This window comes from Epinephelus moara, chromosome 15 (assembly GCF_006386435.1).
Source record: "Epinephelus moara isolate mb chromosome 15, YSFRI_EMoa_1.0, whole genome shotgun sequence".
Classification (NCBI taxonomy): domain Eukaryota; kingdom Metazoa; phylum Chordata; class Actinopteri; order Perciformes; family Serranidae; genus Epinephelus; species Epinephelus moara.
This window is the reverse complement of record NC_065520.1, coordinates 15,395,453-15,423,034: the sequence shown is the minus strand read 5'-3', so window position 1 is coordinate 15,423,034 and position 27,582 is coordinate 15,395,453. Positions and strand designations below refer to the sequence as shown.

The 27,582-nt window shown below is 42.6% G+C and overlaps 1 protein-coding gene across 1 annotated transcript in view; it reads right to left on the bottom strand.

The window, feature by feature from the left end:
• The window catches only part of nlgn4xa (neuroligin 4 X-linked a), a 149,742-nt gene extending 123,301 nt beyond the window's left edge, over window positions 1–26,441 (bottom strand). Inside the window, exons 1-2 of the mRNA XM_050063574.1 lie at window positions 26,131–26,441; window positions 4,452–5,173 (exon numbers count right to left, since the gene is read on the bottom strand). Of these exons, the coding sequence (XP_049919531.1) occupies window positions 4,452–4,902 (451 nt within the window). The 5' untranslated portion in view covers window positions 4,903–5,173; window positions 26,131–26,441. The remainder of the gene's footprint in view (window positions 1–4,451; window positions 5,174–26,130) is intronic.
• Window positions 26,442–27,582: the final 1,141 nt, after the last annotated feature.

Below are 27,582 nucleotides of genomic sequence, written 5' to 3'. Positions count from 1 at the left end.
TTCAATGTGGGCACCCAAGATTAGTGTCACCAATTCAGTATGTGACCATTTGAAATATGATGTAGAACAAATGATGTCATCGCTATCCGACAATACATTTTGACATTTGAGCCAAATTTGATGAAATTCCCTGAAGATATCACATTCACAAGAACAACACTGAGACAAGGTCACTGTGACCTTTGACCACCAATATCTACTCAGGTCATCCTTGAGTGGAAGTGGTAATTTGTGCCAAATTTGAAGAAGTTCCCTCAAGGTTTTCTTAAGGTATCGTATTCGCAAGAAGGAGATGGACACAAGGTCACAGTGGCCTTGACTTCTGACCCTTTGACCACCAAAATCTATTTGCTTCATCATTGAGTCCGAGTGGACGTTTGAGCCAAATTTGAAGAAATTCCCTCAAGGTGTTCTTGAGGTATTGTATTCACAAGAATGAGATGAACACAAGGTCACAGTGGCCTTGACTTCTGAAACTTTGTCCACCAAAATCTAATTGGTTCATTGTTGAGTCCAAGTAGACGTTTGAGCCAAATTTGAAGAAATTTCCTCAAGGTGTTCTTAAGGTATGGCATTCACAAGAATGAGATGGACACAAGGTCACAATGGCCTTGACTTCTGAACATTTGACCACCGAAATCTAACTGGTTCATTGTTGAGTCCAAGTGGACGTTTGAGCCAAATTTGAAGAAATTTCCTCAAGGTGTTCTTAAGGTATGGCATTCACAAGAATGAGATGGACACAAGGTCACAGTGGCCTTGACTTCTTAACATTTGACCACCAAAATCTAATTGGTTCATCATGAAGTCCAAGTGGACGTTTGAGCCAAATTTGAAGAAATTTCCTCAAGGTGTTCTTAAGGTATGGCATTCACAAGAATGAGATGGACACAAGGTCACAGTGGCCTTGACTTCTGAACATTTGACCACCAAAATCTAATTGGTTCATCATGAAGTCCAAGTGGACGTTTGAGCCACATTTGAAGAAATTCCCTCCAGGTGTTCTTAAGGTATCGCATTCACAAGAATGAGATGGACACAAGGTCACAGTGGCCTCGACTTCTGACCCTTTGTCCACCAAAATCTATTTGCTTCATTGTTGAGTCCGAGTGGACGTTTGAGACAAATTTGAAGAAATTCCCTCAAGGTGTTCTTAAGGTATCGCATTCACAAGAATGAGATGAAGACAAGGTCACAGTGGCCTTGACTTCTGAACCTTTGTCCACCAAAATCTAATTGGTTCATCGCTGAGTCCAAGTGGACGTTTTAGCCAAATTTGAAGAAGACAGTGACCTTGACCTTTGATCACCAATATGTAATCAATTCATCTGTGACCCTGAGTTGACTTTTTGTCAAATGTGAAGAAATTGCCTCGAAGAGATTTTGAGATATCACGTTCACAATAATGGGATGGAGGACAGACGGATGGACAAATCAAAAACATAATGCTTCGGCTGACGCTGCTGTGGAGGCAAAAAACAGGCACCGCGACAATTTGTATTATTCATACAGGACTGTTGTCTACCGGTTTATTGTGCTCAGTCCCTACTGGAGCACAATAACTTCTTTTTTTGTTTGTTTGTTTGGAGATACTGAATCATTTGACAAAAGCCACTGTATGTGCACTGACACAGGATTGTGAGATTATCCCTCTCCTGCACTTTTTAATCTACCGTGTACTCAAGAGCTCAGACTAAATTTAACACGGAGCTGTCAAAGATCTCAGCCAGACACACACGTTAATGTGCTGCACTATCCTTCCAGAGGCCGTCCACGCCGCCCTGCTGCTTCCTAAAACAGCCCGGCCAGCCTGCTCCCCCTGACCTCTAACCACTCCAGGTTATGTTCGACACACTGTGCTTTTTACGGGACACATTTAGAGGCTTGTACGCGGCGGCTGCTACAGGATCTGGGTGGGTAAAGTGCTCCCCACACCTACTCCAAGTCAATTGCTCACTCAGACAGGGGAGTGCAGAAAACAAGCCATTATGGAGGAGCCTTCAGCGTGATAGCAATACAGAACCGTTCTGTGCTTCTTTTTATTTAAATCACATCACTCTTGCTTAACAGCGCTCTTATCAGTCATAGTACAGAGCAGCATGGACTGACAGAGCTCTCAGTACTTTGACAAGGCTCTGCATTTCCTCTCTTTCAGACAAGCCTTCACTGATTAGACTGCAGTCAAAATCAAGTGATATTTGAAGGATTCAGGTAATTAGTGTACAAGGGAACAAGTTTAATTTCCCCATTTTGTTAATCACAAGAGGTTATGACACAGCTCTCCATATAAAAGAAAGGAATAATGCATCATAAAAGAGCAGGCATAGCCCAACATTTTACAAGCGTTTCCATTTGAGAGGAAAGCTACTTCATCCAATTAAAAATAGCAAATCAAAGGAGTTCAATCACGTCAAAGTATTTTTTTTTTGGTTTGTTTTCCTGTCATTATTAAAAGGAAGAATGACAGCTGTTTGGGGAAATGTCAGAAACGGTCCCTTTTCTCTCAGCCTCGAGATGGGTGTGTTAGTCTAAGTGTGTGATTGACAGCTGGCAGGCTGATCTTGGGAAACAAGTTCTCCACATACGCCGATGGAAAACTGAAAAGTTATTGTACAGACAGGAGTCACCGCAATTAACCCAAAAATATAAAATACATATCTCCCATTCGGCTTCAGATTCTCAGCGGACGACATAGGCCGATATGTATAGAGAACACAATTAAATTTCAACTGGATTTCAACGGAGGAGTGAAAGTATTTAACTTAGGAGAATGGTGAAATTCGTGCGCCATATCAAATTATAAACATAAACCATGAATAACACTAGATCAGGTTTTGCACCTTGTCCACTTTGGTGTCAGGATCGGCTGTAGAATTTTTACATTACAACAGTGTAATATGGTTTTCCTACCACTAGATGGCACATAAAAGTGTCCACAAATGAGGACAACAAGTCTAAGCTCAGCAGAATGAAGTATAAGGTGCAACAATTCCAAAATGTAAGGTCGTCATATGAGGCGGCAGGGTCATAGGCGGATCATTTCCAAATATATAAACGCAATCACTGTTTTGAGGATGTAGAACCTTTGGATCCGTGGGGCAAAACTGTCGTTCCCCTTGGTTCCTGTCACACTCTTTTGCATTATGTATGTATGCTGTTGCCTGTAAGTACCCATCTGCTACGGAGCACACAGCAGACTACACATTGCAGCTTCATTATATTTTGCCGGGGGCCCCAGAAACAAACCAGTGTTCCTATTCTGGAACACTATACTGCTAAGAAATATCATGAATTCTCAAATAGTTGCCGTCACTGACCTCAGCTGAAGAAAGACCCAGCTCTTTATTTCAACAGGTCTACACCGAAGACAGGGCTTTGTTTGTAACTTTTCCACTTTAAATGTATATGCTTTATATTTTTAGGGCCCGAAAAACCAACCAGTTTGGGGACCATATTGAAACTGAATATAAGCGCAGTTTTAAGGGGCTGGGGATGCTTGAGAACTCATGAAACTTGGCACATGCACCAGAGGAGGCAAAAATTAATATCTGATATGGATCTCATGTTGAGTGTGGAAAATTTGCTCAGTAGCGCCCCCTAACAGTTTTTGAAGTCAGTGCCCCACCTTCAAATATGATATACACCAACAACATGTATCATGTCCAAACTTAAACAAAGGTCTCTTATAGCCAGTATGGGAAGTCCTACATTTTGACATTACTGTGCAATTTCGGGCATTTTCCGCCATCTACAGGGGTCATACTTTAACAAACTCCTCCTGGAGATATTGCCTGATTGACTTCAAACTTCCTCTGTGCCATCTACAGACGTTCGAGATAAATACTGTTAAAAGCTTGGGTTTTCGTCAATGCCATTGCCATGGTGGGGCATAACATTTCCATGTTTTGCCACGAAACAGGAAGTAGATTGAAACTTAAGTGTACAAGGTCCAATCTGCCTCAAATTTCAAGAGTCCTAGCTTGCCAATGTTTAGTTTTCGTTATAGCACCTCCTACTTGAAACAGAAAATTCCATGTTTTATACTTTGATGTACTCCTTGTAAGTTGACTAGATCCACCTCAAGAAAAAAGTCCAGGCCTGAAGACATCTACATGCCAATATTGACCCAAGGTCATAGTGCCATCAACCGACAACAGGAAGTCAGCCTTATGTGACAAAGATCATCTGATTTACATGGAACTGACATGGTGTGGTCTACACATGATATACAGCAACATGGGATATAATTAGTCCTTTTTCTCGAAGTAACAAGTAGTATACTACTTCTTGTGAGTAGAAAATCATTTAGATTTTCAGTGAAATACTAACTAACTTTAAGTTTAGTGTAGACCTGCTCAAGAAAGTGTGAAATACAACAGGAAACAACACAAAGACATACAGGAAGCGGTAAAAGACACAAGGAAATCAAGAGACACAGTCAGTAGACCTACCGTCCTCTGTGGGGACATAGATGTTCAGGTAAAGGCAGTCCTCGCTCTGCTCCTGCACATAGGTTACCACTGTATCCAAGTTGGCGGTGAACCAGACAGGGAGCATATCATTGAGCAAAAAGCGGTCCTCTAAGAACTGAGGACAAACCGGAGCAAACTGAGTAGCATTCCTGATGCCCGGCCAGGACATGGGTGGCTCCGGTGGCTGGAACCTCCGCTCCCCCGTTGGGGCTAGCGCGTACGGGATCCCCAAGTATTGTTCCACTGGTCCCAGGATCTCATTGGGTAACGTAACCTTCACTCCCCGCAATTTTCCGTAATTTGTGGTGACCACAGGGTGCTGCTGGGTCTGAACAGCAGCCACACAGATGGACGCCAGGCCCATCCACAGAAAAAGGTTGGCCTTGGCTGCGGAGCGACACATCAATGAAGGGCCTCCCGGTGCTGACATGCTCCTGCTGTGCTGGGCCTGAGCCTGGCAGGTCTTGGTTATGATCCGCCCTTGGATCCTCGGTGCCCCCCCCTGCCCCTCCACCGAGATACTTCCTGCTGCTCCTCAGACTGCAAGATGAGCAAAGGAGCCCCAGCCAAACAAAGCAGCTTTCTCAGAGCTCCCCATCCCGAGAGCCTGCATGGAGATTGACAGCTGCTGTACGACTCCCCTGTCCAGAACAGGAGAGAGCCTGGGATGCTCTACCTGGGCTCCAGCTTGATGGGATATCCTAAAAGAAAAAGAAAAACAGTTGATCAACAATAGCATCATCACTAATTATGTTAATTCTTGTCTTTATACAGTAGCAGAAAATGTCACAGACAGTACTTCCATGGACAGGATCATGAGACAGTGGGTCCCTGGGCAAGAGACAAGGACATTATGTTGGTTTTATGTCTCTTTGTAGCCATTCTACATCCATTTTTTTGCATTTCTTTGTCATTATTTTGTGTCTCCTTGTGGTTGTTTAGTGTCTTTTTGTCATGGTTTGGGTCTCTCTGAGGTAATGTTGTGTCTCTTGAGGTAGATTTGTGTCTTTTTTTTATCGTTTTGTGTCGCTTTGTAGTCATTTTGTGTCTCTTTTTGGTTGTTTTGCCAATTTTTATAATTATTATGTGTCTCTTTGTGGTAATTTTGACCACGGGAAGGAAAGAGGGGCCCCCTGACACTTTGGGCCCCTGGGCCTGTGCCCGGTAGGCTGGGTCAGTAAGCCAGCCATGACTACTTCTCACATCAGCAGTGATTAGAATCAGACTAAGGGATCAGTCAAACCAAAAATACTTTGGTTTGGCTAACAGTGGTTCCAAGAATCATAATATTGGTCATTCTGTCAGTCCACCACTTGAATTCAAGGTGAAATATCTTTTCTCTTGTCTCATTTTTTCATGGTCCCCAGAGGATAAATCCTGTTAACTTTGGTGATCCCTTGACTTTTCATCTAGCACTACTACGACAAGGTTTGAGGTTTTCTGTCAAACATCAGCTATTGCATGAATGAAGTACCTTTAAGTGATGACCAAATGAAGTCTCATGAACCATTCGTCTTTATCTTCTGAGCCAAGTAGATGGCGCTCTTGGTTCAAAGAAAAAAAGTTAAACGATTGGCAATTCAGTTTGCTCTGAAACCTGTAACGGAGAGCACCATCTAGAAGGCTCGTAAAATCAAGAAAATGATTCTCGAGGCTTCATTTGGCCATCATTACTTTCAAGGTCCTCAGAGGATGACTGTAGTGACTTCTTTAGCAGAGCTGCCAGCAGACATTTAAATTCTTAGAAGTCACAGTAGACACACAATTAACATGGAAACACCATATTGAACTGTCTAAGACTTTGAAGTCAACTGGTATCAACAGAGTACTTTCAATGATTTAATCATTCCTGTATTTTATCTTTTTATTCCAGCTTAATACATCCTGATAAAATGAATTGCAACACTGCTTGGGCTGCTACATGTTTCTCAAAAAGAATTTTCTCTAATTAAAAAGACATTTGTGAGAGTGATAAGCTTTGCTAAAAGATGTGACTCATCTGCTCTTCTCTTTAGAAAATATCAGCTTCTATCACTATACCAGACTTGTGTATTCATGTACGAATATGTACACCGAACTCATTACTTCCCTAACATTTTCTTGCATTTTTTAAAGTCTTCCTTAGCTTTTCACGTCTACATATTACACACTATGTATCCTTGTGCGTCTGCTGTTGACATTCTGGGACGCCACAACCAATGTGGGAATGTAATCAAAAGCACATTTGTTAGGTTTAGGCTACAAAAGGACATGGTTATGTTAGGAAAATAAATCATGGTTTGGGTCTACATTGGAAGCGGACACCAGGCTCCCAGGTGAAAGTCCGGGGTTTCTTGGATACATCCACTACCCCTCCCATCTGCCCTACAGGGACTTTCCAGCTCCTTATATTACATTGTTACCAGCAGCGTGTCAAACAGACGTCATCCAGCAGCATTGATTGATTGATTGATTGATTACTTTATTATCAGAATTCATTCTGAAATTTGTCTTGCATCCAAGACAGTTGTTTCCGGGCATTTTTAGGCAATTCTGAGCAACAAGCAGAAGAATTGGAAGACATTTAGGAATTTAGCAACACAATCTGCCTTTTGCATCAGCTGAGGCTTGAACTCACAACCTCTGAGACTAAGAATCAATTTCTATCTCACTGAGCTAATTAGTCAGTGACAATTCATGTGTAGCTTCACAAACTGACTAAGCCAGACGTGCAGGTTTAGCAGCCGTCCATGCATGGAATCCACTGTAAAAAATTCAGTTATCGAAACAAAAATCTGAAAATACACATATTGCATCTAGACAGCATGGAGATGTTAGCTTAGCTGCCCGGACCCTAATTACAAAAATATAATATTAAACATCCATCAGACAAGACACATCATCAGGCAAAATATACCATCAGACATGTGACATGTGCTATATCCAACATCAAAGTGGCTGTGGTGCCTCCAAGTCCCTGCACTAACAACATAGCACGCCACTGTGACAGGTTCCATCTGGCTGCCGCCATGAACTGACACCACCTGTCTGCGTATCGTACCGCCGCGACAGGTGCCGTCAGGCCAATGTACAAACTGACGCTGCCCTGTGGCATATTGTCCTATTGCAAAAAGCAGCTTTTGGCGTCGATGTCAGGCGCTGAAATCTCATGCACTGTGCAATTTTGGGCTGTCCCAGATGAAAGATGACCAATGTAAAAGAAACGTGGTGATATCTTTGGTTGCGGCTCTAAAACAGTGGTCCTAGACGGACGAAGCATGGAAGGAAATAGAGGCGGAGTTGCAGCTGCCAGGTGAGCAACCTAGACAAATCGCAGTATATGTTGTGCTTCACAGTGGAGCAAGGAATTACCCATGCAGCATCCTTGCACAATCAGTATGAGAAGATATCGTACGTCGTAGCCTGTGATCCAGTGGGCGCTATCATCGTACAGTCTGCATACATCAAAGTAGACGTTGTACCCAGGTTTATTAGATCCATGTCGCACAGTGTAGCTGCACTAAACTTCTAAGATTGCTAAAATCTCACAGTCTGTAGGAGGTTTTAAGGACTCTTATTTCCGTATTGCCAGACTTCCTTTAATCAATTGAAATTCAGAGGCACCATCTCTTAGGAACAACCTCCTTCTATCACGACAATCGACATCTACACTGTCTTTGTTTTAAACACGTGTATGTGCGAATAAACTAAAATAATGAAATAAATGAAGGGCAGTTACTTTTTATTCAGAACTTGAGTGACTGATTGTGGTTATAATTTAAATATTCAATCTTCACTCAAGAGTAGACAATGAATTAATTTTTGTGGGTTTACAATTTTTTATTCAAAAACCAGTGGAGTGTTTTGAGACCAGCTGAAATAATTCGAAGACTAGTTAATTGTCAGGCTCTTCTGTGAGGGAATTTGGAAAGCCCCCTGCATTAGAAATCTGCTCTGCGGTCTTGGAAGTGTCTCATGGCCTCATGGTCGCAACTAGATTCAATTTCCTGATTGAGCTCTTGCCTCATTCCACTGCCCCCAGGTCTTGAGACATTTTTTAAATATATATTTATTTTTATATCTGAAGTGGTTTGGTTGAAGAGTCTCACACCTGACTGCTTCAGTCCAAAAATGTTGATTAATTACCCTCTCACTCAAATCATACTATGTGCCACTCAAAACCAGGCCAAATCAATTATTAAACATTAATGCTGACCAGCACAGACGCCTCTCTGATATCAAATATAAATGAAAAGGCAGCATGAATAAATGAGTGGAATTCTGCTAATAGAGTCAAAGTACATGCCAATCTTTGCGAGCAAGACTTTAAACTAAACAGTTTTCCAGCATGGATTAGCGCGAGAGAACAGAAAGGATTGAAGCTGTTACTGACTACGGCTGCAAGGATCTGTCATGTAGGCCTGTCTGCCCTGAGACACATCAGCTCAAACAAGAAAATGGCTGAACAGACGCTGCTGAAAAGCCACCTCGACACAACATGAGCTGGAGCTGGCTGAGTTTATCATCACCAGAAGCACACAGAAATATTTATTATGTCTAAGGGGGTGGTTGGAAGAAAACCAGCAGAGGATGGGCCGTGTGCAAGGCTCTAATGATCATGTGCATGTGCAGGAATGTTGGTACAACACATACATTTGTTCCAGTTGCTATATACATGGTAATTAAACTCTACGACAGATTTTCCATTCCTATAACATTAAGTCATTCATATCATCAGTTAGAGCGATAATTTTGGACAGTTCTGCAAAACCAGATTACATTCAATGACATTTTTTGATCAAACTTTTAAAATGATTTCTAACAGTCAAGATGGCGGTGACGATAACGGTGGGTCACCATATCGGATAAAGAATCAATCTGCAGTTGCTTTGGTTCAAAATAAAACCACAAGTTTCAATGGTTGTCATTTTTGAGCCATGCCAAAGGCCAAAATGTGGCCTGCAACGGACGGTAAGGCGTCTTATTTTTATCTCTCAAAACCAACCTTTTCTGTGAAAAATCTAATTTTGTTGAAGACTTGCAGCCCCGACCCGCCAGTCAAGAGGAACGAGGAGTCAGCAGTCAATGACGGTATGAAACAGTCAAACAACCAGGTTTATCACCAACTGTGGAATCATTGCAACCACAAGAGTTCCCTTGGCTGATTGGTCCAATAGTTCGCAAGCTTAGCTGTAGACAGACGGATACACTAATACACTAATGCACGAACACCAACAACCAAAAGCATGATCCCAAGAATCAGGCTACAGCATGGTTTGACGCAGAGCCTATACGCCATAGGTACGATGTCGATTTGCAGAAGTATAAATCCCGCTTTAGGCTACCAACATTTTTCATTCATCCTTTTGAAACCATATTATAACAGCTACATATTTGTGGGTTAAAGGTACCCTGCAGAATTTTACCCAAGCGGAAACCGCCGACACTGACAAATGAAGCCAGTGCAGAAGTGCGAAAAACTGCAGTTCTCTGCTCCGCCCGTCGGACCACAACCTTCAGTTTTACTCTACCTACTCTACTCTTTTTTACTCTACCCATTTGCCCCCAGGCCGTCCAACCGGAGCTTCTTGCTCTGCCACTACTCAGTTTCCTGGCCAACACTTGTTCCTGATTCCCTCTTCTCATTTGAACTCTGTTGACTGTGTTTCTGTTTTGGGACGTCTGGAATCCGTCCCTTGAGGCGGGGGCTCTATCATGATCCTGGGTTTGTTTAAATTCTGTTATCCTATGGGTTCTCTGTTTGTATTCCTTGTTTCATGTTATTCATTCATGTTTAATTTGCTTCCTGTTTTATTTTGTAGGTTCTCTCCTCATGTGTCGTGTCTGGTTTTACTTCCTGTCTTTGTGTGTTTTCCCGCCTGTTTTCTGCCACACCTGTCTCGTTAGTCCTTCCCTGTTCCCTGAGTCTTCCCCTCACACCTGTTCTGTTTTAGTCTCATCTGCTCCACCCTTGTTGTTCACTCCTTTTGCCAGTGTCTTCCTTCTCAGGCTGTGTCTCGTCCTTGGGATTAATTTTCTGCGAGCAAGTCCACCGAAAGCACGTGAACAGCTGTAGCTACAGGCTACAGTGAGGCTGAAAACAGAGTTCAAATGACGTTTTTACAAACAACTTTTTATGTCGGGGCTTCAGGACACTTGGATCACTACGGACGAGCAGTATGGAGATATTTTGTGGTTTCAATTATGTATTTTTGGACGTTTGAATCTGGGGCGCCATCAGCCTCCATTAGGTGGAGTTGTGCTGCTACCTCCTCTCCCCTTGGCTCTCCGCAAGTGATGTGAGGACACTAAAACTTCACCTGAGCCTCCCTCGGCATATGGGTGAGTAGATAATGGGTGAATTTTCATTTTTGGGTGCACTATCCCTTTAAAGCTAGCTTTTGGTTAACCTCAACCTGCCTGTTAGTCTGCATTTGGGTCCACCCTGAACTGATTCGTGACAGGGAGTCCAGAAACCAATGGGTGACTTCCGGTTGCTGCATCCATTATTTTAAACAGTCCATGGTTTCAACCACAATGGAGTGATGTTTTTATGAACAAGTCACCTTTAAAGTAAGGATGTGGTATACATTTTTGGCAATGGTTTCACTCTATCCCAAATCTGACCACTGATGACATGTTTAGCCGCATGTCATCATTTAATCGCTGGCTGTCCAGGTGGTGTCCAGCAAATGATGTGGGTNTATTCCACAATAGGTGGAGGTTAAAGGCAAAAAACCCCAGCAAAATGTGCCAGCAAAAATAGACGTTTCAAAATAATCAAAAACTTGGTTTTGCATGTCTTTCATGGTAAAGGAAATGCATCCAATATGTTTGTCAGGCCTCAGCTATACACACTATTACTGAAAAACCAAATGTAACCTACCCCCTGTACCCAGCAGGGTACCTTAAACCTGACAAAAATCTGTGTGTGGTCGTGTAAGGACAACAAGGCCAGTCTTTGTCTTGTTTTCCATGTCAAAAGGCCAAATTATTTTGAAGGGAAAAAATGGTGATATTCTATTTTTCCTATTTTCAACAAATTTTTCAGACCCAACCTGACAATGAAACAAGTACTGTGTGTGTATCCAACACCTCATGTATCCTCTTCCTCTGTGCCATAGAGCTCCAGTGTTGTTAAAAACACATCAGTGAGCTGCACTGTTGCACTGGGTGACATGTTCCCGCCATTACCGTGAACACACTGTAGTTTATTTTGACTCATACACTACTTTTAGGAAACTACTCAAACTTTTCCAAAAAAGTATAGCATAATTCCAGCCTCAACTTTTAATTGTAGGACGTAAATCACCCACCATGTTACCCAGATTTTTATTTATCTATTTATTGTCAATTTGGTGAACCAACCCTTTCAACCGAAGTAGTCTGCCATTCTACCTTCAGGCTCATCTCGGAGCTACCAGCTGTGTTTCCATGGTAACAATCAATGACACCCGCTGACGAGTGGCAAAAACCGAGTGTAAAATGTCCCATAATTTCTGCTTTGCTAACAATGTTGTGGAGCTGGCAATGAGAAGAGAACGCCTTTTTCAAGACGGGAGTAAACAAGCCCTTAAAAACATTTCGGGAGAAAAACACTTTCTTAAATGTCTGTTACTGTTCCTCTCATCTCTGAATTTCTCAGGAAAATGTCCTTGTAGCGGCCTTTCAGAACTATTCTCCCGGAGTGAAAGAGGCCAAGCCACCTGCTGATGCTTTCACACTGAAAAAAAGAATACCCAGAATACACTGCAATGCTTAAATAGTTAAGAATAAAATGAATAGACAAATTATATCCCAACAAAAACAGCACAGGGCCAATTCATGGTTATGTCCCTGGATGCATGGTTGGCATCGTAACCCCTTTGTGCTGCCCTAACCCCTATGCTGCTTTTGATGTTCGGCTGGTCGCATCTGTGGTCAACTACAGACAGCTCAGCTTTCACTGTGGTGCGACAGGCTTTCAGTGTTGGTGCAGGTCAGCGTATTCAAATCTATAGCTCGGCTGATGTTTGCTGGGCTGGTTTACACTTCCACATGACAACACATTCGGATCAGATTCCTTCAGTCAGGAAACGATTCCTGGCCCCAACACAGTCACTGTACTTCTATCTTTGTGACGACCAACATTGACATAATGCATTCCCAAGCCCCTTACCCTAAGAATGTTATGGTGATCTGTCTCCGAAATGTTCGGACACATGGGTCAGAGTTTCCCCACAGGGACGCAAATTCTTCCGTCAAGTTTTGTTGTTATAGATCATAACCTTTGCATGGGAAGTGGCGTACCCCCTTTCCAGACCTTGTTTTTTGCGTAGGCAATGGTTATAAATGAGACCTCTGAACCTTAAGTCTCAACCCTCAAACAGGCCTCTGTAGACATAGAGATCGGACTAAATGCGTTTCTATTATATATATATATATCCTCATATTCAAGCTATTTTATGTCTTAGATGCCCTTTTTTTACTTGTGTGATTGCATTCTTAAATGGACCCTGACATCTCTGATTTTCATTGCCAAGAACTGCTTCTCTGAAATTGTGTTGCACATGACAATAACATACACATGTGCATACATTCCGTGGGAGGAGAGCCGTTCGTTGACGACCGTGATTTAAAGAAAGTGTGACTGACCTTTCGCTGGGGGCAAAAGAGAGCACATGTGTTCTCTGCAAATGCCAAGGTCCTTGTAACCTTACAGCATTAAAGTCTACAGTACTCAATCAGTCTGTCTCTCATACAGCAGCTCAGATTCACAAATTATTCTTTCACTCACGGTGACTTGAGTGATCCCCTGACTTTTCCTCTTGCACCACTGTGAGGCTGACATTTGTGGTTTTGCGTAATATGTCTCAACAACCGTTGGATGGATTGCGATGATGCAAACCTTTATGTTCCCCCTCAGCATGACTTTTTTTTTTATAACTTTTGTGATCCTTTAATTTAGTGCCATGATCTGGTCAATATTTAAATATGTCCACTTCTTTGGCTTGTGACCAAATACCCACAAAAAAATGGTGTTCGCATTCTAGCCTCATTATCAAGAAATTACATACTGACATGCGAGAATAAAACATGTGCTAAACACCAGGATATTAGCATTGTCATTAGCATACAGGTGTTAGCATGTCAATAAAAGTACCTAAGGACAACCAATGGGTTTATGAAGAGAACTGGATCCTGTGTTCCAGGCGTGGTATCGTTCATTGCTATAAAAGTTGCTCAGTGATGCATAAAAATCGTGCAGCTCTTATAGACTTTTGAAATGTTATCAGACCAGACTAAATCCAGATAGTGAAGCAAGTCATTTTATGGAGGTTGTGATGCTCCAAAAAGACGTCTCTTTCCCAGTGGCATCAGGTGACGAACCCAGAAGGTAGATGGTTTGGCCACTTTGTCAAACTGGCTTCAAAGTCTGCCCAACTTCCTGGGGTTCTAGGACAGCACCAGAGACCTGCTAGTGAGGCTGTAGATCACTTAGTCACTACTGTTTGACAATACACATCACATCTACACATACGGATGTTGTGCTATTTTATCCATTTTGTATTTCTTATCGTCCAATACAAATTTCTCTCATCATGAAAACTGCACAAACATGAGTCAGAGTAGAATGTCTTGTTATAATTTTCAGTCCTACTCTGATGTAGAACCGATTTCAGTCCTATTCTAACTAATTGTGCAATTCTTGGAAGGGATTTTAAAAGGTCTTTAGGGTCCAACAGCATCAACATCCAGGAACAAATTCCTAAAGAGGCTGTTATCAAGAACCTCATCAAGACTACCATGATCACATGTTGTCAGAAAGAGTCCCACATTATACGGTGAATGCACGCTTGGATCCAAAAGTAGTACTGTCAATAAAGGCGGTTGAGTAGTAGAAACTCAAGCAAACACGGTGTGACTCCATCACATCGCAGTCGAATTCATTGTTAATGGAGCAGCTCCACAGAGTGCCACCAGGTCTGGGACAGAGTGGTTCATGTATTGATTGAACTGACTGTGAAGTCATATCACAGTGGGGAATTTTTCCATAGACACACAGAGACAATCTAGCAGGGCCATAGCTGTAACTTTTTACCTAAAATTTCAGTAGTACAAATCAAGGTGTTAGGGAAGCATGAATTATGATTTCCAAGTACTTTGCAGATCAAAACCTTCACATTTCTGAACTGTTATGGAAGTACAGTAAGTGAGATTGAACAAAAATTACACAACAATAAAAATTAAGCTTGTTTTTGAGAGATATCTGCAGTGAGACTTTACGTTAAAGGATAAAGAACCTAGGTGTGAAGACAAAAGTCTGGACCTGTGATCATAATTTCTGATTTATCTGAGTTTACCTGGAATTCTGATAAAAGATTTTAACTTTCATAAGGCAGACAGGACACGGAAATAAATACTGATATGATGCTTTTAAAATCAGGGTACTCCTGTAGATAGCGATAACTAAAGGAGCATGGACAGATCCCTGAAGTATTCCATGGGTAGTGAAGAATTTACAGTCGCCTGCAGCTACACAAAAGGTTGCCTTATAAATAGTATGTGGTAGCTTGGTTAAGCAAACGTTTATGTAGTTTATGCACTATGTAATCACAGTCAGGGGGAGTGGGGTCAGTCAGGACATTTATGTATCGACCTGAAAAAACCTTCCCTTAGTCACAGACCACTTTAACAATTATGAATATAATTTGATCCCTGAAAAGATACAAGTGTCTGCCTTTCCGGAAGAGTTGGGACCAATACAGTCTCACTCTGGTGTCTGGTTGTGGACTTTCCACACACGTTACATATGACGTGCAAGGTACCCCGGTGCTCTTGACAATATTATGGGAGACAAACACCAGCCTCCCGGGTGAAAGTCCGTGGTTGTTGGACCCATCAATCACCCCCCTCCTGCCCACCCTTCTTGGACTTCAGCTTCCTTAACTTTCATCATTGTCCTGACGCATTTCCTCCAAACGCCACTGGCCACTATTAAACATTATCAGTGACCGGCCACCTATCATGCCGACGTAAAAGGATGGCATTTTTCGTTAGTGTCTGACCACTGACCAAGCGCTAGTTTTGGAGTGGGACCGGGTTGTTGGGACAGTGACTAGGGTTGGTTGGAACATCTTGTTCTGGGCCAAAAAAATACTATTCAAATTGAAAAACAAAAACATCTCGTCTTGCTTTTATCCACTTTTTGTTAATCTGTAATAAGGTAGGAACTATGAACAATACCGCCACTGAATGAATAACTGTCCCAACCATCCCAGAAAGAGCGGACAAACTTTGGACGCCTGTACCAGCTGACAACAAAAGTTCAAACTGCTAAAACTGGCATCAACTGGTCAGAAAATCAGCTTATCAATAAGACATTTGTATATATGGTATAACTAAAAGTAGTATGGCAGGACAAAAATAACAAAGCAAAGCCAAAATTAACTGACACACTGTAGATTTCCATGGTGAACGGTTTGGACATAGTTGCTTTCTAACTTCCTATAAAGGCATGACATCAATTGTCCCCATGTCCCAACTGACCCCGCTCTCCCCTAGTGACTTTAATAAGACCTTAAGGCCCTATCATTTCAGTTCATAATGTGCTTTAGTGGCGTATACAGCATTGACACACACACTTGCAATTAATTTAATTACCACAAACTAATTGCATGGTGGACCTGGGGCCTTTAGATCCCCCGAGGGTCTCGGGCAGTTGCCCATTTTGACCAGTTGGTAATCCAGCCTCCCTGCCAGCAATATAATGATGAGGGAGAAACAATGAATCCTTTATGCTTTTATTTTGTTGGGCCAAAAGTAATCACAGTAAGACTCTTAAATTTTAGATTCTACAAATACTGGAATCAACCCATGAAACACTTACAACCAGGGCCTGGAGCGGAGAGCCACAGACAGTGGAGGTTCTTTGTGGGATTTGTTGACAATAAGAATTAGAATTGCTGCCCCGGGGTTGTATGTCTCTACACAGGAGATCTTTACAATCAGCACAGTTTCAAGGTGGACACCTAAGATTAGAGTCACCCTTTTGTTCCTGAGATATGATGTTTAATTAATGGCCAGAAAAGTATTTTAAATACAGAGTATTATGATGTCACAGTGATGATGACCTTTGATATCAATGGATATAAAATATCATGGTTTTATCCTATTATCCTATTTGTGTGAAGTTTTCTCACGTTTGTGCCAAATTTGAAGAAATTCCCTCAAAGTGTTTTGGAGATAACACACCTTGACCTTTGACCACTACAATTGGATCACATCACTGTTGAGCCCAAATGAACATTTGAGCCAAATTTGAATAAATTCCCCTCAAAGTGTTTTGGGGATAACACACCTTGACCTTTGGCCACTAAAATGTGATCAGATTGTTGTTGAGTCCAAATGAATGTTTGTGCCAAATTTGAGGAAATTCCCCTCAAAGTGTTTTGGGGATTACACACCTTGACCTTTGATGATTAAAATCTGAACAGATCATTGTTGAGTCCAAATGAATGTTTGTGCCAAATTTGAAGAAATTCCTTTCAAAGTGTTTTGGAGATGACAGACCTTGACCTTTTGCCACTAAAATCTGATCAAATCACTGCTGAGTCCATGTGAACATTTGTGCCAAATTTGAAGAAATTCCTTCAAAATGTTTTGGAGATAAAACACCTTGACCTTTTGCCATTAAAATCTGACAAGATCACTGTTGAGTCCATGTGAACGTTTGTGCCAAATTTGTAGAAATTCCCTCAAAGTGTTTTGGAGATAACACACTTTGACTTTTGGCCACTAAAATCTGATCAGATTGCTGTTGAGGCCAAATGAATGTTTGTGCCAAATTTGAAGAAATTCCCCTCAGTGTTTTGGAGATAACACACCTTGACCTTTGACCACTAACATCTGATCAGATCATTGTTGAGTCCAAATGAACGTTTGTGCCAAATTTGAAGGAAATTCCCCTCAAAGTGTTTTGGGGATAACACACCTTGACCTTTGACCACTAAAATTGGATCACATCACTGTTGAGTCCAAATGAACGTTTGAGCCAAATTTGAAGAAATTCCCCTCAAAATGTTTTGGAGATAACACACCTTGACCTTTGACCACTAAAATTGGATCAGGTCATTGTTGAGTCGTAGTGAACGTTTGTGCCAAATTTGAATAAATTCCCCTCAAAGTGTTTTGGAGATAACACACCTTGACCTTTGACCACTGAAATCTGATCAGATCATTGTTGAGTCGTGGTGAGCGTTTGTGCCAAATTCGAAGAAATTTGTGAGATATCACATTCACAAGAATGAAATGGACACAAGGTCACAGTGACCTTGACAGCTGACCTATGGCCACCAAAATGTAATCAGTTCATTGCTGAGTATGATGCATTCTTGGAATATTGCACTCAAGAATGTGACAGATGGAAGGACAACCCAAAGACATAATGCCTCCAGCTACAGCTACCGTTGGCGCGGAGGCAGGAAAATTAGTTACCCTTTCATAGTGGAATTCAACTACTGCGAAACTAAAGGAAACTCACATTACCAGTGTTTAGTGTTCTTATGGCCAAGAACAGAACATAATGAATCTTCAGATTTGCCCCACAGCTCTCCTCTACGCACTGATTACATTATACACATTTACATTTTAATAAGAAAACTGATTTTCTTTCAAACTGCTTTAACTCCTAAATGCTTTGAGCTCATATTAAAACCAAGTTTAAAAACATAATGTGTTTCAGAATAAAAGAAAAAACAGTTTGTGCTTATTGATTTATTAAATTAAATCACAATTTATTGTGACTGTATTGGAATGAAACTATACTTTCAATTACCCTGATATCATTGCCTAGATATCCTAGCAACAGGAGATAAATTGCCTCGAGCACATCGTTTTGTTTGGTGTTTGAGTACAACCACAGGCTGTTCATCACTGGCTGTTTGCCTACAAGAGTGGTTATATAATGATGAAATTTACTGCTATGAAGAATATCAGCAGCTGTGTTTGTCGCCGCCTCACATGGCAGCACAAGCCATCAAACACGGAAAGGGTTAACCGTGGCGAAGCCTTGCACAGGTGAGACCGTTGCCCATTGTTCACTGAGGTTATACGCTTGTAAATGTTGCTGTGATGAATTGACACATTGTACAGTATTTGTAATAATGTGCTGTTTTTATGATAAACCGTCCTTCACACGGCTCGGGCTGAATGCAGAGCATGCTCCGCCGCTCTCCTTGGCACAGGCACACAGGAGATTGCGAACATTGTTCTCACTCTTAATGATTATAGGAGATATGTCTAATGAATACCAATGAAGGGGCTCGCTGTCATTTGCATTTCAATCATTATAAAGTGATCCTTTCAGAGGCACCTTGTCCTCCTACCTCTGAAATGTTACAGACACACAGCAGCTGATAACTGCTACATATACACATACAGTGCATTATACATACATGTATGTTTTGTTTGTGTTCATCATGAAGGGGGTCAGACTTGTCAACTTGCGGCCCATGGGCCAAGTCGGGCCTGCGACAGGGTGCAAGGTGTGTCAGCGTGGGTTTTCTCCAGGTGCTCCAGCTTCCTCCCACAGTCCAAAGACATGCAGGTTAATTGGTGACTCTAAATTGTCCGTAGGTGTGAATGTGAGTGTGAATGGTTGTCTGTCTCTATGTGTCTGCCCTGTGATAGTCTGGTGACCAGATGGATGGATGTTAAGCGTTTCTAGGTACCCCAACAGAGGGGTAACCAAAAATGAGGATGGTTCTATTGGTACCAATAACCATCCTAATGTGTGCCGAACTGGACTGGACTGCTTGGTGGAAACGAGGCTCAAGATGCATGCAAGCTACCCACACACACACACCTTTACAACTGATAATCCAACAACTATGCCCACATGTTGCAGTGAGTGACTCAGTGCGTGTGTGGAAATAGGCAGAGCGTGACTGCTCCTCACCCTGCCTTTGAGTTTGCCCATTCAGAACAGGTACAAATACTTTCGCCCCCAGATGTGGAGAACTTACACCTCGTATGGACTAGATTATTTCAAACATGCTTTAATCTGTCTCCGCACCTGCTTATCCTTTACAGAGTTGCCATAGCCAGAGCCTTAGAGTTGCCACAGTATGGCTCTTGACTATGAGAGAACAACAGGAGGAAATGCATCTCTACATAGAGGAGCCAGATAGTTGTGGGTTCCACGGTGCTAACCACTGAGCCACCTCGTATTTGGTGCAACGCCACTCCTTGTTGAAATGTCCTCTACCAGTTCAGTCCTGTCTCTCACAAATAAAACTGCCTGCATGCCTACACCTTCTCTTCCCAGTTCTCACCAATGAGAGAACTATAATCCTTCTGCATGTGTATGGAGAATCCGTAGGCAACGGAACAAGATTTTGGTATTGGAAGAGTTCTGGTTTTTGATTTTAGTCTAGGTATTATTGACCAATCACATTTGAGCGACAGGTAATTGTCTGTTTTCAAAATACACTTGTAACCCAGGTTCCAAATTTGACTTTGAGTGCAATTTTTGGAATGACGTCATTTTGAATGTTATTTTGTGTTTATCTAACTTTGATTATGCATTAGGTTAAGGTTTTGCTAGTCTGAGTGGGCGGAAGTTCGCTGCATAGATCAGCCTCTCATTGGGCGGAACGAGGCAACTGCTGAAGTCCCGCCCTACCACCTCCGGTTGTGTAGCAGTTTTCAACACGTTCTTTACTAACTTTTGCGGTATTTGATCTTGCGGGGATGTAGCCATTTTTCTGCCATGGTTCGTGTCCTGTAGGCGATATTTTTGTGGGCGTGTTACACCAAAACCAGTTTCCCCCCGGCAATATTTTTGCAAGCGCACCGTTGCTGTGGCACCGCCCAGAACGATTGTGATTGGTTGAAAGAAATACATTTCTTTTTTTCTCCAATCTTAAAGTGAGAGTCGGCGCAGCCAGACCTTTCTTTTCTTGAGAAAGGTCTGGTGAGCGAGACTAAGGTTTTGGTAATCTGTATTCTCGTGGGCAAACCAGCGCAAGACTATGTAACCAATCAGAGCAGTTGTAAGGCATTATATGGTACTGGTAGTAACACCTGTGCCTGATTAGATGGCTGGCGTTGGCGTGTCTTTTACTGCCGGTTGTAGAACTGCCTATGACGCGGTGTCCAGTTGAGCCCGAGGGAGAAAAGTGAACTATGACGCGGTGTCCAGTTGAGCCCGAGGGAGAAAAGTGAACTCCCTGATTGGTGAGTGTGCTACCATTGTTAGCATGTTGCTAATCGCCTCACTTTGTAGTAAGAGGTATTACCTGCGCTGCTCTGATTGTGTGCTGCCCACGCTCGGATATTGTTTAATGTTGTGTCACTATGTGCCGCTATGTGTATTATGTTTAATGTNTGTTGCTAATCGCCTCACTTTGTATTAGTAAGAGGTATTACCTGCGCTGCTCTGATTGTGTGTTGCCCACGCTTGGATATTGTTTAATGTTGTGTCACTATGTGCCGCTATGTGTATTATGTTTAATGTGACTTTGGGTGGTTGTTGTTGTTAGCTCAATTAGCCTAGCGGCTAATGTTAGCCCACAGGACCGGAAGTGTTACCCACAACCTGAAGTAAATTGATACCCTCAAATATGATAGCGGTTAACTCATATTGAATGTATTATTTATTTCTGTTCACTTTTAGTGACAGTTTGCACTTTAATAGTTTAATAATTAATTATTGTTGGGAGTTTGAGAACACAGCTGTGGAAAAGTCAAATGTGCACTGTGAATTATATTTTTGTTTTGTTTAATCTAAAACGAAGCCATGAGTATNTTTTAGTGACAGTTTGCACTTTAATAGTTTAATAATTAATTATTGTTGGGAGTTTGAGAACACAGCTGCGGAAAAATCAAATGTGCACTGTGAATTATATTTTTGTTTAATCTAAAACGAAGCCATGAGTATTAAAGCTGGTCTTGTGTTCATACAGGCCAGGTTTTTTGTGCTGTTAAAAGCAACTGTGAACTGTGATGGCGAGCTAGTGAAACGGACCATCGAAGAACCTGCTGTAATCACCTCCGGCGGTGTGGTAGGACACGAAGAACCTGCTGTAATCACCTCCGGCGGTGTGGTAGGACACCAGCCAGCCTTATTCAACTCATCCACTCATCCATTGTCCCCTCATCTCATATACACACACACCCCAGCCCAATCTTTGTCCCCTCATCTCATATACACACACACCCCAGCCCAATCTTTGTTTTCCATTCCCTTAATTTTTGACTATTACCCGTCTAATAACATCTTTTCCTTATTTACTTTAAATACAAGGTACCTGGTTTATTTGCATCTAACGTCTCCTGAGTTTCATTGAGTTTTGCTCATCACTCCAGCTTTCCCTTTTCTTCGAACCCCTTCTGATTACACAAGTCCCAAACTAAAAAAATTGTTAGCACTTGCTACACACTTCTACTTTTACAGGAAATGTACAGTTTGCGTACAGTCTCTTTCAAAATAAAGGCACTATGTTGGTACAACACCATCACGTTTTTTTCTATTCGACAACAAATGCGTGTGGCTACGTTTTGCCTACACACACACATGGTTGGGTTTAAGCGACAAAAGCACGTGGTTGGGTTTGGCTTTACAATCTTAAAGGGAGCGAACACCGGCCTCCTGGGTGACAGTTGGTGGTTGTTGGACCCATCCATCATTCCTTCTGCCCACCTTACTGGGACTTCTGCTCCCTTAACTTTACCCTTTTAGCCGCGTATCAGGTCGACATGAAAGAACGTCTTTTTTAGTTGCTGTCCGACGCCAGAAGTCACCAAACAAGCGTTGGTGTGACCCATGATGACATCAGTAAGTGTGTAATATTCTAGAGGAGTTGTCTCATTAATAGTTGGTTCGTGCTTGTTTTTGAATCAAAAGAAATACAGAACAACACACAGAACAAAAGCTCACAGGTAATCAATGCGACTACTACTAACTACTGTCTACATGTGTTGTGCATTGTGCAACACCGTCCATTGATGGCACATCCTTCATTATAATGGTTCAAAACTGGTGGAAATGCGGGTTGGTTCGCGAGATAGCACCATGATTTTTTCTGCCCCTGCCCCTCGAACAGCCTGAGTCCACCTGAAACAATAAAATGCCATGTTTTGAAACCCTCAGGAAATGGAAGCACAGAGTTGCTCTCTACTGCCCTCAATGTAAAAGACCTTAAAACAAGATAAAAGAAAACCTAACAGGTGCATTTATATCCTTCCAAATCTGACAACATAACTTTAAGGAGCTACCATGCCGTTTGCCAACACAACGCAAACTTTAGGCTTGTGCTATGCTTCATGTTTGCCCTGACGTCACACTAGAGGAGGTCCTAAAGTAGGGATGTCAAACTAATTGTACTTCATGGGACACATACAGCCCAGTTTGATCTCAAGTGGGCCGGACCAGTAACACCATAACAAAATAACCTATAAATACCAACACCTCCAAATTAGTCCCTTTCTTCCATCAATACAATTCTGATATATTAAACAACAGTTAATTCCAGCTGAGCATTTTGATTGGACAGGACTGGAACTACTATCTCTGCATGTATCACTCCGCTTTACAGGAGCTCTGAGCCATTGATTATGTTAATCATTAATCAGCTGACATTGTGGGTTGTCGTAATAAACTTTGCACCGCAAAATGAAACATATTACCACAAATGACATTTGGGTTAAATAATAAGTTGTCAGAGAAGGACAAAGGAGCCTGGATACTTCCCGGTAAATCTCCAGGTGTGCCAATATAACACCAGGAGACGACGCAACGTGCTGATTAGGCTGTTAACTCATCGGCACCACACGTATTCCACCAAATAAAAATAGTTTGTCAAAATAATCAATTTGAGAATAATACGAAATTTGACCAACAAAAACAAAACCAAACGATGACTCTGGCTAATAATAAGCTTTGCAAAGCTCCGAGAATGCCTCATTGACCTCCATTATCCAGCCAGTGTGATGATGGCCAGGGAGACGAAGGTTGCTGGTGGATTAATGGAGTTGAGGATGAAGTTGCTGGAAGGTAAAACTACAAACAGCAGACTTTTTGGCATATTGCAGCCTCTACAAAAGTGTTCAGAAAGGTGTGAGAAAGACAGCGTGTCTACACCGGGGACAGGAAGTTGAGCTGGGCGTCAGTTTAGCAGTGAGCTACAGTTTGTCAGAAGCTAGTGAAGGTAGAGAAATAGCGCCTTGTGTTTTGCGTCATCTTCTGATCAGCTTTCAGACTACTTAGAATGGCTGATAATGATTTTGGAGGTCGATTGGCGCACCCTTATTTGGGGGTGTTCAATTTATAATCCTCGCTCGTCTCCGACTTGGCTTAAAGAAGAGATAGTGAGTTAATCGTGTACGGGGAGATTGTTATATAGCAGCATCGCTAATCATTTCGCAGCAATTGGATAAAAGGGAAACACGTCCCGTGAGGCAACATTTGACCTGAAGTAAGTACTTGATCCTGAAACCTGGCGCCTCTTAGCTTCCACAGGAGCATCAGTTAGTTGTACAAAGTCATCCACTGGGCTGGATTGGACCCTTTGGCGGGCCAGTTTTGGGTGTTTGTTTGCCATTCACATGCAAGTCATTTCATAAAAAATACTATTGACACATTCTCTTAAAAACAAATGTTCACCTAACACAGCTAAACCCTCTCCAAATACAGCACATGTGGTCCAGCCTCCTGCTCAGCGTCATCACTGACCTCTCATGTTGATGTACCATATGTCGGAAGGCCTGCAGTTTTTATTTTTACCCTAACTGACTTCCCTTCGTCATTATAAAAAGACAAGACCGGGGTCAGTGGAATTAGAAATAAAATAAGATTTAAGGTAAAACCACAAGTGCATATTTAAAGGCACCCGCTCCCACCAAAGATTACTCTCCGACAAAACAATAAAACCAATTTCCTGCTTTGGTCCCCTGACATGTTCGCGGAATCCTCAATATTATCCGGAACATGCAGGAGCAGTGGATTACTGGGTGTACGTGTTGTGAGTGTTTGACTTCCGTTTTAAATGACTTTCATCCTGGACGAGCTGTGCAGCCTGCTGAAAGTGGGCAAAGGCGGGAGCTGGGAGAGGAACACAACTGACTGTTTGATTGGAACTGCGGGAAAATGTTTTTCGACGTTAACATGCAGATTCCGAGAAGCTGGACGTGTACGGCTCTCTCAATCACTGTCATACAACAGCTCAGGGAGAGTTACCGTAATCTTTAACTGGTGTGAATCTTACACCTGCCTGGCCATTTCCCCCTCTGCTAAAGACAGTGAAGGAAGGAAGGCAACCAGAATGAGCCAAAGCTGAGCTGCATTGGACGGCCAAACGAAGCTTTTTAGGAATATATTCCATTAAAGATTCATTTTGTATCAGTTATAACCCCTCCCACAAAAGCGGTGCAGACCTGAGCAGGTCTGAGATGCAAAAGAGGCACCTACACCTTTTCCAAACACACACACACACACACACACACACACACAGTAGCATTACAACAACTCCAATCTTGTATTTTCGAGTAAAAGATGGCTCTAAAAGCCAATCTGGGCATTTCATCCTGGAGCAGGTATGTGCATGATAACACACACACCTGCTACACATACACACACACACACACACACACACACACACACAAGGTCATCCCATGTGAAACCAGCAGCCTGTGTGAAGCTGCAGTCCACGCACCTCTCTGGCAGGGGCCCGCGTGAATGCCACCCAGTGTGAACACAAGCTGAAAATCACGGCATTAGCAGCGGTGTAGCTGTAAAAATTCATGCAAGGCACAAACCCCCACTCCAAACCCCCCCCCCCCCCCCCCCCCCCCCCACCTCCTCCTCATCCACCCCCTTTTTTCCCTTTTCCCTCAAAATCCACATCCAGATATCTACACCACCATCTTGTGGCTGCTTGGATAGCGATGCGCGCATGAGGGATGCTGGAAGATGCCTGACTCTGCTGCTGCACCGCGTTCACACACAAACACACACACACACACACACACAGAGTTGAGGGGTTAAAAAAAAAAGAAAGAAAGAAAGAAAACGCAGGTGTGAAATGGGTTTAAACGATTTGCCATCTTGAGGAAGAGGCGCTTGGTGCTGTCACATCACAGCCGCCTGTCTTGTCCGTGTGGCCGCGTTAAAGTTAACCGAGCTGTTGCTTTGGCACCGAGTTTGGTTAAAGCACCACTGCAAGCCCGTGTGTCTGCATTGATACAGCCGGTTTGCACAGTTAATAAAAAGCGTGATTATTAGTGATGTGCCTGCGTGTGATCAGCATCCTTCCCACTGGCTGGTTGCAATCATTCAGTCTCTCATCAACATGTCCAAATGAGCAAACTGGAGTCGGATGCAAGTGCGCAAGAATCAGCCTCTGCTGCTGCGGAGGTGTGTGGCTCAAACCTCCATATTCCGCCTGTTTCTTTGCATTTTTTCTGAGAAGTTGTGATTTTTCTAAACGACTAAGGTTCGCAGTTAATGTCTGTGGTTGCATTCCCTGTGGATTATGACTGAAGCGCGTCCGGACAAGCCGTCAGATGAGGAGGAGGAGAAGGAGGGGGGGGGGGGGGGTCAGCGCCTGAAAACGCACAGAAATCCAGCCGCTGGTCTGTAAATTTAGTCTGTTTTCCTGCTGGAAGGAAAATCTGTAAGGCTCAGCATCAGCACACTTACCTCAGCCTGTATCTCCACCGTCTCTTTTATATAAGTCCCGACTTCGGGCGAAACACACACCACATAGGAAGAAAAAAAAATACAATTAAGTCCACGTCCAGCCTGCTGCTCTGCAAATCCAAAGTAAGAAGCGCAGTCCCGATGTAGAAGGCAGCCCGGCTATACGTCCTGTGAGTGTGTGCGTGCGTGCGTGTGAGTGTGTGTGTGTGTGTGTGTGGTGGGGGAGAATAGAGATGCGGCTTTATCAGCACAGAAGATGTTTCAATGAGTCATTGCAGAGGCACTGGAAACGGTGCTGAATCTAATTGCTCTCATAGAGCGAGTGTATTGCGAGGACAAGATTAGTGTTAAGAGAAACCAGGTCTCTCTCTCTCCCTCTCTCCCTCTGTCTCTCTCTCCCTAGCTTGCCATTGGACTACACCGCCTGAAATTTACTAAGCCTGCAGCCAATAGATTGCCGCATTCTCTCAATCACCCTTAACCAGCCGCTGTGTTGTGGCAGCTCTGGCATGGAGCATGGAACATGGCAACGGCTGCTCCTCAGCTCGAGGTCCTGGAGTGCCCATAGGTGTTTAGAGCGACACTACAGAAACATAAGGAATACTTACTTCACTGTGATGGAGAGAATAGTTATCATGTTGGTATACGGCACAATACTGAAGTCTGGGTTGTGTTAAAATTACAGACAGAAGGAGGCCTGGGGCAAAAAGAACTATGAACCCCAGTCGCCCATCACTGTCCCGCAAAATGTTTTTGTTGTCATTTTATTTTATATAAATAAAAACATAAATAAACAAATATTAATAATATGTAAGTATATTTTCAATCAACCCCATTTAAAGGTGCATTAAGGAGATTACAGTCAGCTGAAACGTCTCCTGGTTAGAATTCCTTCAGTGTTCATTGTTAAGGAGGTTTTAACCGGGAGCCGAATTATCCACACAGATCTTTTCCTTTACAAAACATATAGACTCGCTTGTTAAAACCAGTAAGAGGCTGCTAACCCAGCATCTGGTAATGTGTACTCAATTAATTTGTGCTCACCTTATTTTGGATCCAGATCTTGAGGTGATTTTTACCGGGAGCTGAATTATCACCAGAGGTCTCTTCCTCTCCAAAACATACAGACCTGGTGGTTAAAACCAGTAACAGACTGCTAACCCAGCACCTGGTAATGTGTATTCACCGAATTTGTGCTCACCTTATTTCGTATCCAGATCTTGAAGAGATTTTAACCGGGAGCCGCATTTTCACCCTAGGTCTCTTCTTCTCCAAAACATACAAATCCGGTGGTTAAAACCAATAACAGGCTGTTAACCCAGCCCCTGATAATGTATATTCACCTTTTTTTGTTTGATAACTTAACTTGTGGTCATCTTAATTCGGATCCAGATCTTGAGGAGATTTTAACCGGGAGCAGAATTATCAACAGAGGTCTCTTCTTCTTCTTCA